At 41.4% G+C, this 12,639-nt stretch overlaps 2 protein-coding genes across 9 annotated transcripts in view; both read left to right on the top strand.

Moving 5' to 3' along the window:
- Nucleotides 1–12,639, top strand: part of LOC139331568 (protocadherin alpha-C2-like) — a 208,430-nt gene that overhangs the window by 20,323 nt on the left and 175,468 nt on the right. Inside the window, exon 1 of one of the 8 annotated variants that reach the window (XM_070963100.1) lies at nucleotides 44–2,665. The exons of 5 other annotated variants lie outside the window; for them this stretch is intronic. In XM_070963100.1, the coding sequence (XP_070819201.1) occupies nucleotides 308–2,665 (2,358 nt within the window). In that variant the 5' untranslated portion in view covers nucleotides 44–307. Of the gene's footprint in view, nucleotides 1–43; nucleotides 2,666–2,873; nucleotides 6,062–9,936; nucleotides 12,467–12,639 lie in introns of those variants that run through there. 2 more of the 8 variants (XM_070963088.1, XM_070963075.1) reach the window with 2 other exon arrangements.
- Nucleotides 6,308–9,001, top strand: LOC139331581 (protocadherin gamma-A11-like). The gene has a single exon (XM_070963122.1). It carries the CDS (start codon nucleotides 6,644–6,646, stop codon nucleotides 8,999–9,001), a length of 2,358 nt encoding a protein of 785 aa, XP_070819223.1. The 5' UTR covers nucleotides 6,308–6,643.

Raw genomic sequence — 12,639 nt, forward strand, 5'->3', positions numbered from 1 at the left:
TTCAAGGAGATGCATTTGTTTTTTCCAGCCATGCATTTTGAAATATAACGAGTTAGTAGTCATGTTTACCCTTGGTAAATACCTCTGGGTGTCACTATTACATCGGGAAACCATACACGACTTCGTCCCTCCCCTTGTAAAGCTTTTGTTTCCTGCTGAGCAGATCAGAGACAGTATGTGGATCAATTACAAGAGGCGATGGATTCAGGCTTTGCGTTCAGCTACTATTCTATATTCAGCGGGTTGGCAGTAAGAAACTGTTTGTCGAAGTAACGGGTTCCTGTGTGTGCACACGTGTTGTTGGATAATGATGGGGGCCCATACAAAAATTCGAACAATGGATTGCTGCTGGATTGCTTTCTATTCGGTTCTGCTGCTGCTTGTCGGAAAACAGGCTTTGGCTCAGATCAGGTACTCGATCCCAGAAGAGGTGGAAGAGGGGACTGTTGTTGGAAATGTTGCGAAGGATCTTGGCCTTGACATCACCTCTTTGACTGATCGACGGTTCCGCGTTGTGTCGGGAAGTAAGGACGCTATTTTTGAAGTTAACCAGAATAATGGGGCGTTATACGTCCACAAACACATCGACAGAGAGGAGCTCTGTCAGGGCAGCGGTGCGTGTCTGATGGAGCTAAAGATCCTAGTTGAAAATCCTTTGGAAATACACTACGTGGGTGTCGAAATTACTGATGTAAATGATCATTCTCCCACTTTTCCTGAAACAGAACAGGCATTCGAAATAGCTGAGCACACATTGCCAGGAAGGCGATTTCAACTGCACACTGCTCGTGATCCTGATGCTGGAATTAACTCGATTCGCACGTACACCTTAACGTCAAATGAACATTTCGAAGTCGACATCCGTCAAAGCGATGAGGATAAAATACCATTTTTAGTGCTGAAGAAATCATTAGACAGAGAACAAAAGGACAAACACACGCTGCTGGTTACAGCGGTTGATGGAGGTAAACCTCAAAGATCAGGAACATTAAATGTTTCTATTGTTGTTCTTGACAGTAATGATAATCGTCCAATGTTTAGTCAAGAGATTTATCAAATTTCTATAAAAGAAAATGTTCCAATTGGCACTTCAATATTTAAGATGAATGCTACGGATCCCGATGAAGGCACTAATGGGGAAATTGAGTACAGCCTTGGAAAAACTTTAAAGCGAAAAATCTATGAAATTTTTGAGTTAGACAAATCAACTGGAGAGATTAGAGTAAAAGGAATAGTGGACTATGAAGAAAACGACGTTTATAAACTTGATGTTGATGCTTCCGATAAAGCGACACCACCATTAACAGGTGAGAGTAGAGTCATTATAAAAATCATAGACGTCAATGATAATCGACCAGAAATAGAAGTCACATCACTGTCAAATACAGTGTCTGAAGATTCAAAGCCAGGCACCATTATTTCACTACTTAGTGTAACAGATAAAGACTCCGGTGTGAATGGAAAAATAATATCAAGCATAACCTCTGACGTGCCTTTTGAATTAAAACCTTCTTATAAAGAGAACATATATTCAGTTGTCACGACGGGATTTCTGGATCGAGAGGAGGTGTCACATTATGAAATAACAATAAAAGCCACTGATTGTGGTGAACCTCCCTTATCCACTTTTAAAACGCTAAACATTCAGATATCAGATGTGAATGACAACAGACCATTTTTCTTTCAAAATCCTTTGCAGTTTTATCTGGTAGAAAATAATGTTGCCGGAGCATCAATATTCTCTGTAAGCGCAACGGACAATGATGAGAATGACAATGCAGTTATTTCTTACCATATTGTTCGAGGAGGAAGTGAAAATGATGTAACATCTTTCCTAAATATAAATTCTGAAAATGGACACATAACCGCACTAAAAAGTTTCGATTTTGAAACAGTGAAAACTTTCCAGTTCCACGTTGTTGCCACAGATTCTGGAACTCCGTCACTGAGCAGCAACGTCACAGTGAACGTGTTCATTCTGGATCAGAACGACAACGCTCCAGTCATCCTGTATCCACTCAGCTCCAACGGCTCTGCTGAAGGTGTGGAGGAGATTCCCCGCAATGTCAACGCAGGACACCTGGTGACCAAAGTCAGAGCCTATGACGCTGATATAGGATATAACGGCTGGTTACTGTTTTCACTGCAGGAAGTCACTGACCACAGTCTCTTTGGTTTGGACCGCTATACAGGACAGATCAGAACACTTCGCTCATTCACAGAGACAGACGAGGCTGAGCATAAACTGCTCATACTGGTCAAAGACAATGGCAACGTTTCCCTCTCAGCAACAGCTACTGTCATTGTCAAAGTTGTGGAGCCCAAAGAGGCTTTTGCAGCGTCTGATGTTAAAAGTGCAGCAACGGTTGAAGAGGGGAATGATGTGACTTTTTATCTGATGATAACTTTGGGCTCAGTTTCAGTTCTTTTTATCATCAGTATCATCGTGCTGATTGCAATGCAGTGCTCCAAATCCACAGACTATACTTCAAAATATCTACAAGAGACTAATTATGATGGGACACTGTGTCACAGCATCCAGTACAGATCAGGAGACAAGCGGTACATGTTAGTTGGACCCAGAATGAGTATAGGATCTACTATAGTCCCTGGCAGCCATGCGAATACACTGGTGCTTCCTGACAGGAGGAGAGCATCTGGAGAGGTAAGAGCTTTAAAACATATTTTTATACAATATGTTTTGAAGCATACAGTTCTTGTGTGCTTGTGCTTGAGCTTCTGCACACAGAGAGCAGTACTAAACTTAATTTAAAACAAACTCAAATACTTCTTGTTAACTTCTTTTGTGTATGGATTTCAAAAGATTTGAGTTTCCATTATCTCTCGTTGTCTCATTTATTAGAGACAGTGCTTGTTTACGTAGAAAGATATGAAGAACGACATTTGAAATACACAGAAGAGCTCAACCTATGTGAAAAGGGCAATGGTTGCCCCTGTCTGATTGTAATTGCTGTCCATGGTGCTAAAATGAAAAGTTCACTGAAATAAGTTAGCAGTGAGTTTTTGGCTGTTCATCTTCAGAATATACTTACCTCCAATCAATAACTGATTGGACAGTTTGAAGATGCTGTATTGCTTTCATTTAAGTGTGAACTTTTACTTTGTGGTTTTAATACTGAATTACCAGAGGTAAAGGCTGTGCGAGTGCTTGTGATTGCTTTCCATGGTGCTGAAGTGCATGTATAGGTCAAACAGTAATGCAAAACTAGAAAATCACAATGGATAGTTATGCTGTTGTTGTTGTCGATTTTTTTTTAAAATTAGATAGTTTATTCTATTTTGTTATTTCTATTCAGGGAGAGCGAAAGAACGAGGTTAAAGAGTAGAAATTCAATTGCTGTTTTTCCATAAACATGACATTAAAGTTTCTGGTCTTTCGCCTCAATGAACATTTTATTAAAAATAAATAAATAATAATGATAACAAGACATAAGACGTGTTAAAGTTCCATCTCAGTAATTACCTCTTGGTGTCACTATTACACTAGGAAACCACAAACGACGTTGTCCCTCCCCTCACTATCCTTTTGTTTGGCATCTGAGGAGAGCGAAAGCGACACTTGAATCAAGCAGACCAGCCGAAAAAATCACGTTATTTGTTCTGTAAAGATGCGACACTCAGCGGGTTGGACATTATGAATCATTTGTCGAATTAACAGCCTGTTATGTGTTGTTGGATAACGATGGGGACCGAAACAATAACTCGAAAAAGGGATTGCTCCTGGATGGCTTTTCATTTGGCTGTGCTGCTGCTGCTTGTCGGAAAACAGGCTTTTGCTCAGATAAAATACTCTGTTCCAGAAGAGGTGGAAGAGGGGACTGTTGTTGGAAATGTTGCGAAGGATCTTGGCCTTGACATCACCTCTTTGACTGATCGACGGTTCCGCGTTGTGTCGGGAAGTAAGGACGCTATTTTTGAAGTTAACCAGAATAATGGGGCGTTATACGTCCACAAACACATCGACAGAGAGGAGCTCTGTCAGGGCAGCGGTGCGTGTCTAATGGAGCTAAAGATCCTAGTTGAAAATCCTTTGGAAATACACTACGTGGTTGTAGAAATTACTGATGTCAATGATCATTCTCCCACTTTTCCTGAAACAGAACAGACATTCGAAATAGCTGAGCACACATTGCCAGGAAGGCGATTTCAACTGCACACTGCTCGTGATCCTGATGCTGGAATTAACTCGATTCGCACGTACACTTTAACGTCAAATGAACATTTTGAAGTAAACATCCGTCAAAGCGATGCGGGAAAGATACCATTTTTAGTGCTGAAGAAATCATTAGACAGAGAACAAAAGGACAAACACACGCTGCTGGTTACAGCGGTTGATGGAGGTAAACCTCAAAGATCAGGAACATTAAATGTTTCTATTGTTGTTCTTGACATCAATGACAATCGCCCAATGTTTAGTCAGGAGATTTATCAAATTTCTATAAAAGAAAATGTTCCATTCGACACTTCAATATTTAAGATGAACGCTACGGATCCCGATGAAGGCATTAATGGGGAAATTGAGTACAGCCTTGGAAAAACCTTGAGGCGGAAAGTCTATGACATTTTTGAACTGGACAAATTAACTGGAGAGATTAGAATAAAAGGAGTGGTGGACTATGAAGAAAACGATGTTTATGAACTGGATGTTGAGGCATCAGATAAAGGGACACCTCCATTAACGGGTGAGTGTCGAGTCATATTTAAGATAATAGATGTAAATGATAATCCACCAGAAATTGAAGTTACATCACTGTCAAATACAGTGTCTGAAGATTCAAAGCCTGGCACTGTGATTTCACTCATTAGTGTGACAGATAAAGACTCCGGTGTGAATGGAAAAATAATTTCATACATATCGAATGATGTTCCCTTTGAATTAAAGCCCTCGTATAAGGAGAACACTTATTCAATTGTCACGAAGGGATTTTTGGATCGAGAGGAGGTGTCACATTATGACATAACAATACAAGCCACTGATTGTGGTGAACCTCCCTTATCCACTTATAAAACTCTCAACATTCAGATATCAGATGTAAATGACAACAGACCACATTTCGAGCAAAATCCTTTACAGTTTTATCTGACCGAAAATAATGTTGCTGGAGCATCAATATTCTCTGTAAGCGCAGCGGACAAAGATTTAGATGACAATGCAGTTATTTCTTATCATATTGTGAGAGACGGGAGTGGAAACGACATACTGTCTTTCCTAAATATAAATTCTGAAAACGGACAGATATCCGCGCTCAAAAGTTTCGACTTTGAAACAGTGAAAACTTTCCAGTTCCAAGTTGTTGCCACAGATTCTGGAACTCCGTCACTGAGCAGCAACGTCACAGTGAACGTGTTCATTCTGGATCAGAACGACAACGCTCCAGTCATCCTGTATCCACTCAGCTCCAACGGCTCTGCTGAAGGTGTGGAGGAGATTCCCCGCAATGTCAACGCAGGACACCTGGTGACCAAAGTCAGAGCCTATGACGCTGATATAGGATATAACGGCTGGTTACTGTTTTCACTGCAGGAAGTCACTGACCACAGTCTCTTTGGTTTGGACCGCTATACAGGACAGATCAGAACACTTCGCTCATTCACAGAGACAGACGAGGCTGAGCATAAACTGCTCATACTGGTCAAAGACAATGGCAACGTTTCCCTCTCAGCAACAGCTACTGTCATTGTCAAAGTTGTGGAGCCCAAAGAGGCTTTTGCAGCGTCTGATGTTAAAAGTGCAGCAACGGTTGAAGAGGGGAATGATGTGACTTTTTATCTGATGATAACTTTGGGCTCAGTTTCAGTTCTTTTTATCATCAGTATCATCGTGCTGATTGCAATGCAGTGCTCCAAATCAACAGACTATACTTCAAAATATCTACAAGAGACTAATTATGATGGGACACTGTGTCACAGCATCCAGTACAGATCAGGAGACAAGCGGTACATGTTAGTTGGACCCAGAATGAGTATAGGATCTACTATAGTCCCTGGCAGCCATGCGAATACTCTGGTGCTTCCTGACAGGAGGTCTGCGACTTCAGAGGTAAGGCCTTTTTCAATGTTATTTTTCAGGCTGTTGTGGAGAATCTTATTCATAAAACAGAAAGCAACATCTCAGTGACAGTGAACACTTTCTAAATTAGTAGAACTACCATAAGCTTTTCATTGTTTCAACAATGAGTGTGAGTTTTAAAAAGACAATACTTACATCTTTTTATTGACAGTATTTAATAGAAAGCATCTGTCTTTGCTAGATATGCCATGATTTTTCGTACTGATAGTGTTCTTAAGCGTGAGTCAAATTGACTTCATGGGAGATGGCCAGCGAAGCGCCTCTGCCTGCAGTGTTTGGTTGTAAGATTATATTGTCGCACGGTGGCACTAAACAACCAGAAACACGCTTCATATCGGTTCACCATGCATACGTAGGTCTGAGAGACTGCCTCTGAAGCATTCAGGAGGGCAGACCATTATCCTCCGAATGTGACTTTATTTTACCGATTTTCTCGTCCACACGAACCCTGCGCATTATCAGAGATGGGTTATTTTCTTTAGCTGATGGATATAAACGTTCTGTAGCTTAGGTCTACTTTGCGTTTTTGGATTCATCCACTGGCACCAGACAATGGAACGAAGCGGTCAACAAGAAGGAAAATGGATCGCCTTGGTGCTGGCTTTGAGTTTGATTCTCAGCAAGGCGTCGGCACAGATAAGATACTCTATATCGGAGGAGATCAAAGAAGGCACCGCTGTTGGGAATATAGCAAAGGATCTGGGAATTGATCCACTTGTATTTAAAGCAAGGGGGTTTCGTATTGTTTCTGGCTCCACTGAACCCCTTTTCCGAGTAAACGAAAACGATGGGATTTTATACGTAGATCGTAATATTGACCGAGAGGAGATATGCCAGCGGACCAGTGTGTGCTTGATAAACCTTAAAACCGTGCTAGAGAACCCACTGGAGATCCATTACGTTGCCGTGGAAGTGTTAGACGTGAATGACCATTCGCCCTCTTTCCCAGAGAACAACAAAAGGCTTGAGATTTCAGAGTCCACTTTACCGGGAACCAGATTTCAGTTGCATGCTGCGCTCGATCCAGATGGTGGTGTGAATTCCGTTCAACAGTACAAACTTAGTCCAAATAGTAATTTTCGCCTGGAAGTGAAAGATCGAGGGAAAGACGGTAAAGTGCCTGTTCTACAAATACAAAGCCCATTAGACAGAGAGGCCTCTAGCAGCCATAAACTGCTGCTTACAGCCCTGGATGGGGGTAAACCTCCGAAAACAGGGACCATGGAGATATTTATAGATGTTTTAGATGTGAATGATAACGCACCAGTTTTCACAAAAGATGTCTACTCTGCAGAGATAAATGAGAATTCACCAATTGGAACAACAGTCATACGAGTAAACGCCACAGATATGGATGATGGTTTAAATGGAAATGTTAGCTATTCTTTTGGCAATGTGAATAGTAAGGTGCGCGAACTGTTTGATGTCAACCCAAGCACAGGTGACATAACTGTGAGAGGACAATTAGACTACGAAGTGGATGAGAGTTATGAGATAGATATCCAAGCATCTGACAACGGTGCTGTTCCGTTTAGAACGGAAAAAAGCATTACTGTAAACATTAAAGACATGAATGACAACGCACCTGTCATTGAGGTAACGTCACTGTCTGACAAGATTTCAGAGGATTCTCGACCAGGAACGACGGTAGCACTTATCAGTATTATCGATTTGGACTCTGGGGTGAACGGAAAAGTTGTCAGCTTTGTTAGAGGCGATGCCCCTTTCACACTAACGCCTTCAATACAGGACAACATGTACGCAGTCGTGACAAAGTCACAGCTTGACAGGGAAAACAAATCTGTTTATGATGTAACAATAATCGCGACAGATGCAGGTGAACCAGCTTTGACATCTGAAAAGACATTACGAGTTGTTATATTTGACGTAAACGACAACAGCCCGAAGTTTTCAGTGAGCCGATATAATTTTTATGTCTCTGAGAATAATCCTCCAGGGGCGTCGGTATTTTCTGTAATCGCTTCTGATCGCGACGAGGGAGATAATTCTCTCATTTCGTATCATATCCTCAGAGATGTAGTTTACGAAAATAAAGTGACATCATTTCTAAATATAAACTCTGAAAATGGAGATATTCTGGCCCTGAAAAGTTTCGACTTTGAAACAGTGAAAACTTTCCAGTTCCAAGTTGTTGCCACAGATTCTGGAACTCCGTCACTGAGCAGCAACGTCACAGTGAACGTGTTCATTCTGGATCAGAACGACAACGCTCCAGTCATCCTGTATCCACTCAGCTCCAACGGCTCTGCTGAAGGTGTGGAGGAGATTCCCCGCAATGTCAACGCAGGACACCTGGTGACCAAAGTCAGAGCCTATGACGCTGATATAGGATATAACGGCTGGTTACTGTTTTCACTGCAGGAAGTCACTGACCACAGTCTCTTTGGTTTGGACCGCTATACAGGACAGATCAGAACACTTCGCTCATTCACAGAGACAGACGAGGCTGAGCATAAACTGCTCATACTGGTCAAAGACAATGGCAACGTTTCCCTCTCAGCAACAGCTACTGTCATTGTCAAAGTTGTGGAGCCCAAAGAGGCTTTTGCAGCGTCTGATGTTAAAAGTGCAGCAACGGTTGAAGAGGGGAATGATGTGACTTTTTATCTGATGATAACTTTGGGCTCAGTTTCAGTTCTTTTTATCATCAGTATCATTGTGCTGATTGCAATGCAGTGCTCCAAATCCACAGACTATACTTCAAAATATCTACAAGAGACTAATTATGATGGGACACTGTGTCACAGCATCCAGTACAGATCAGGAGACAAGCGGTACATGTTAGTTGGACCCAGAATGAGTATTGGATCTACTATAGTCCCTGGCAGCCATGCGAATACACTCGTGCTCCCTGACAGGAGGAGGACATCTGAAGAGGTAAGACTTTAAATAAACAGGGCTTCAAAGTTTACAAGCAAACACTTCCTACGTGCCTTTGATTGTGAAAATACTTGGATGAACATATCTCCAAAATTTCTGTATATAATTAGCCTCAACAGCAAAATATCCAAAAAACAGGAACATTACAACATGTCAACCAACGTGATACTCCCTGCTGGGATCTGTGTCACAGTATTTCAATACTTTGTACACTTTCTGCTTTCTCTCACAGAAGTTAGTGTTGTCTGGCTGTGTGGATAAAAACTAATCTGTAAAAGCTATAGATTAGTTTTTACTGTTTGGGATTTGCAAGTCTGCTGGTCATTTTAATAATAGAATGATTGTTTCCCTGGTATTGCTTAGTGTTCTTCTAGCCCATATTGTTTATCTCCTCATGTAAATATCTATATACCCTGAAGACAATGATAATTATCAGACATGTTTCAGATTTATGGAATAAATAATTGACTCCCATTGAAAAGAAGGTATTCCATTTTGGCAATGTGTGGTCAGCAACTTTTGACATGGATCTGCCAATTTAACCTCCAACCAGGCTTGACCTGCACTTGTTAGGGTTATGAATGCATTTGTTCCAGCATCTTCCAACGTGCTTGTTAAGCACAGAACACACTGCCAATGGAGATCGGCTATAGAGCAGAGATCGCTGTCCAGGGTACTGAAATACACTGGCTTGACTGTTTCCAGGGTGAATCGGGTAAATGGGTCCTAGGATCTTGATGAAACGTGTTAAACGGTTATATTCCATCAGATCATTTAATTTGCAAGTAAATGTAACCTTAGGAAGAATATAACCTGAAGAATGATGAAACGGTCTCTCCACTTTTGTCTTGATCATTCCACGTAGATTTTCCGACAAAATATATGAAGTTGTTAGTCTTTATACAATTAAAGTTGGATCAAATGTCCACTTGGTGTCAGTGTAACATCAATGAGCCCATACAGAATATTGTCCCTCCCCTAAAAAAGCTTTTGTTTGGTCCCTCACTGCAAGATACATCTAATGAAAGAACGGGTGTTGGATGTAACTGTGCGGTGCTCGGATGTAGAAAATTGATTTGCGTCGGAAACAAGTGTGTGTTCATGAACTCTTGGATAACGATGGGGAGCGAAAGACGATGTCCATCAAGTGGCGACTGTTTGTTTGTTTTTCATTTTTTCTTACTGTTGATTTTCGGACAGCAGGCTTTGGCTGAATTACGGTACTCTGTTGCAGAAGAGATGAAAGAGGGAACTGCTGTTGGAAATGTTGCGAAGGATCTCGGTCTGGACAAAACCTCTTTAACTGACCGACGGTTCCGTGTTGTGTCTGGATCTAAGGACGCTTTATTCGAGGTAAACCCGGACAATGGTGCCTTACAGATAGGTAAAAAAATCGACAGAGAGGAGCTGTGTCACGGTAGTGGTGTATGCATAGTGGAGCTGAAAATCCTTGTTGAAAACCCTTTGGAAATGCACCATGTGGTTGTGGAAATTACTGATGTAAATGATCACTCTCCCACTTTTCCTGAAAAGGATCTGCAATTACAAATAGCGGAACATGCATCTCCGGGGACTCGATTCCAGCTGCATGCGGCCCGTGATCCCGATGCTGGAATTAACTCTATTCGTACATATACATTAACACCAAACGATCACTTTGATATAGATGTTAGTCAAAGCGATGAGGACAAAATACCATTTTTAGTGCTCAAGAAATCATTAGACAGAGAACAAAAGAATAAACACTTGCTGTCTGTTACAGCAGTTGATGGAGGTAAACCTCAAAGATCAGGGACCCTCAATGTTTCAATTACTGTTCTTGATATTAATGATAATCGTCCGGTATTTAGTCAGGAAACATACCAAATAGAAATCTATGAAAACGTCCCAGTTGGTAGTACCGTTACAAGAGTGAATGCAGTTGATCCGGATGAAGGGACTAATGGGGAAGTAGAGTACAGCCTGAGCAAAACATTAGTCCGTAAAGTTTACGACATCTTTGAATTGGATAGTTTAATTGGACAAATTAAACTGAAAGGAGTGCTGGATTTTGAAGAATCTGAGATTTATAAGCTGGATGTGGAAGCGTCGGACAAAGGAACACCTCCACTCACAGGAGTGTGTAGAGTTATTATAAAGATAAAAGACGTCAATGATAATCCACCAGAAATTGAAGTCACATCACTGTCAAATACAGTGTCTGAAGATTCAAAACCTGGCACTGTTATTTCACTTATTAGTGTGACGGATAAAGACTCTGGAGTGAATGGAAAAATAATATCAAGCATAACCTCTGACGTTCCGTTTGAATTAAAACCTTCTTATAAAGAGAACATATATTCAGTTGTCACGACGGGATTTCTGGATCGAGAGGAGGTGTCACATTATGAAATAACAATAAAAGCCACTGATTGTGGTGAACCTCCCTTATCCACCTTTAAAACACTAAACATTCAGATATCAGATGTGAATGACAACAGACCATTTTTCTTTCAAAATCCTTTGCAGTTTTATCTGGTAGAAAATAATGTTGCCGGAGCATCAATATTCTCTGTAAGCGCAACGGACAATGATGAGAATGACAATGCAGTTATTTCTTATCATATTGTTAGAGGAGGAAGTGAAAATGATGTAACATCATTCCTAAACATAAATTCTGAAAATGGACACATCGCTGCTTTGAAAAGTTTCGACTTCGAAACAGTGAAAACTTTCCAGTTCCAAGTTGTTGCCACAGATTCTGGAACTCCGTCACTGAGCAGCAACGTCACAGTGAACGTGTTCATTCTGGATCAGAACGACAACGCTCCAGTCATCCTGTATCCACTCAGCTCCAACGGCTCTGCTGAAGGTGTGGAGGAGATTCCCCGCAATGTCAACGCAGGACACCTGGTGACCAAAGTCAGAGCCTATGACGCTGATATAGGATATAACGGCTGGTTACTGTTTTCACTGCAGGAAGTCACGGACCACAGTCTCTTTGGTTTGGACCGCTATACGGGACAGATCAGAACACTTCGCTCATTCACAGAGACAGACGAGGCTGAGCATAAACTGCTCATACTGGTCAAAGACAATGGCAACGTTTCCCTCTCAGCAACAGCTACTGTCATTGTCAAAGTTGTGGAGCCCAAAGAGGCTTTTGCAGCGTCTGATGTTAAAAGTGCAGCAACGGTTGAAGAGGGGAATGATGTGACTTTTTATCTGATGATAACTTTGGGCTCAGTTTCAGTTCTTTTTATCATCAGTATCATCGTGCTGATTGCAATGCAGTGCTCCAAATCAACAGACTATACTTCAAAATATCTACAAGAGACTAATTATGATGGGACACTGTGTCACAGCATCCAGTACAGATCAGGAGACAAGCGGTACATGTTAGTTGGACCCAGAATGAGTATTGGATCTACTATAGTCCCTGGCAGCCATGCGAACACTCTGGTGCTTCCTGACAGGAGGAGGGCATCTGGGGAGGTAAGACTAATATGTAGCATGTGTCTTGTTTTCTGTTCAGATATGCCTCACTTTATTTGAGGTTTGTGGTCTTATGTCTTCAGAAATTCAGGTCAGAAATATTTGAGACAGATTCTGGTTCGTGTTCTGTTTCCAGAAGGACAGATTTTGTCACGTTCCTTTTATATTGGACT

The sequence above is a fragment of the Chaetodon trifascialis genome, chromosome 5, assembly GCF_039877785.1.
Source record: "Chaetodon trifascialis isolate fChaTrf1 chromosome 5, fChaTrf1.hap1, whole genome shotgun sequence".
Classification (NCBI taxonomy): domain Eukaryota; kingdom Metazoa; phylum Chordata; class Actinopteri; order Chaetodontiformes; family Chaetodontidae; genus Chaetodon; species Chaetodon trifascialis.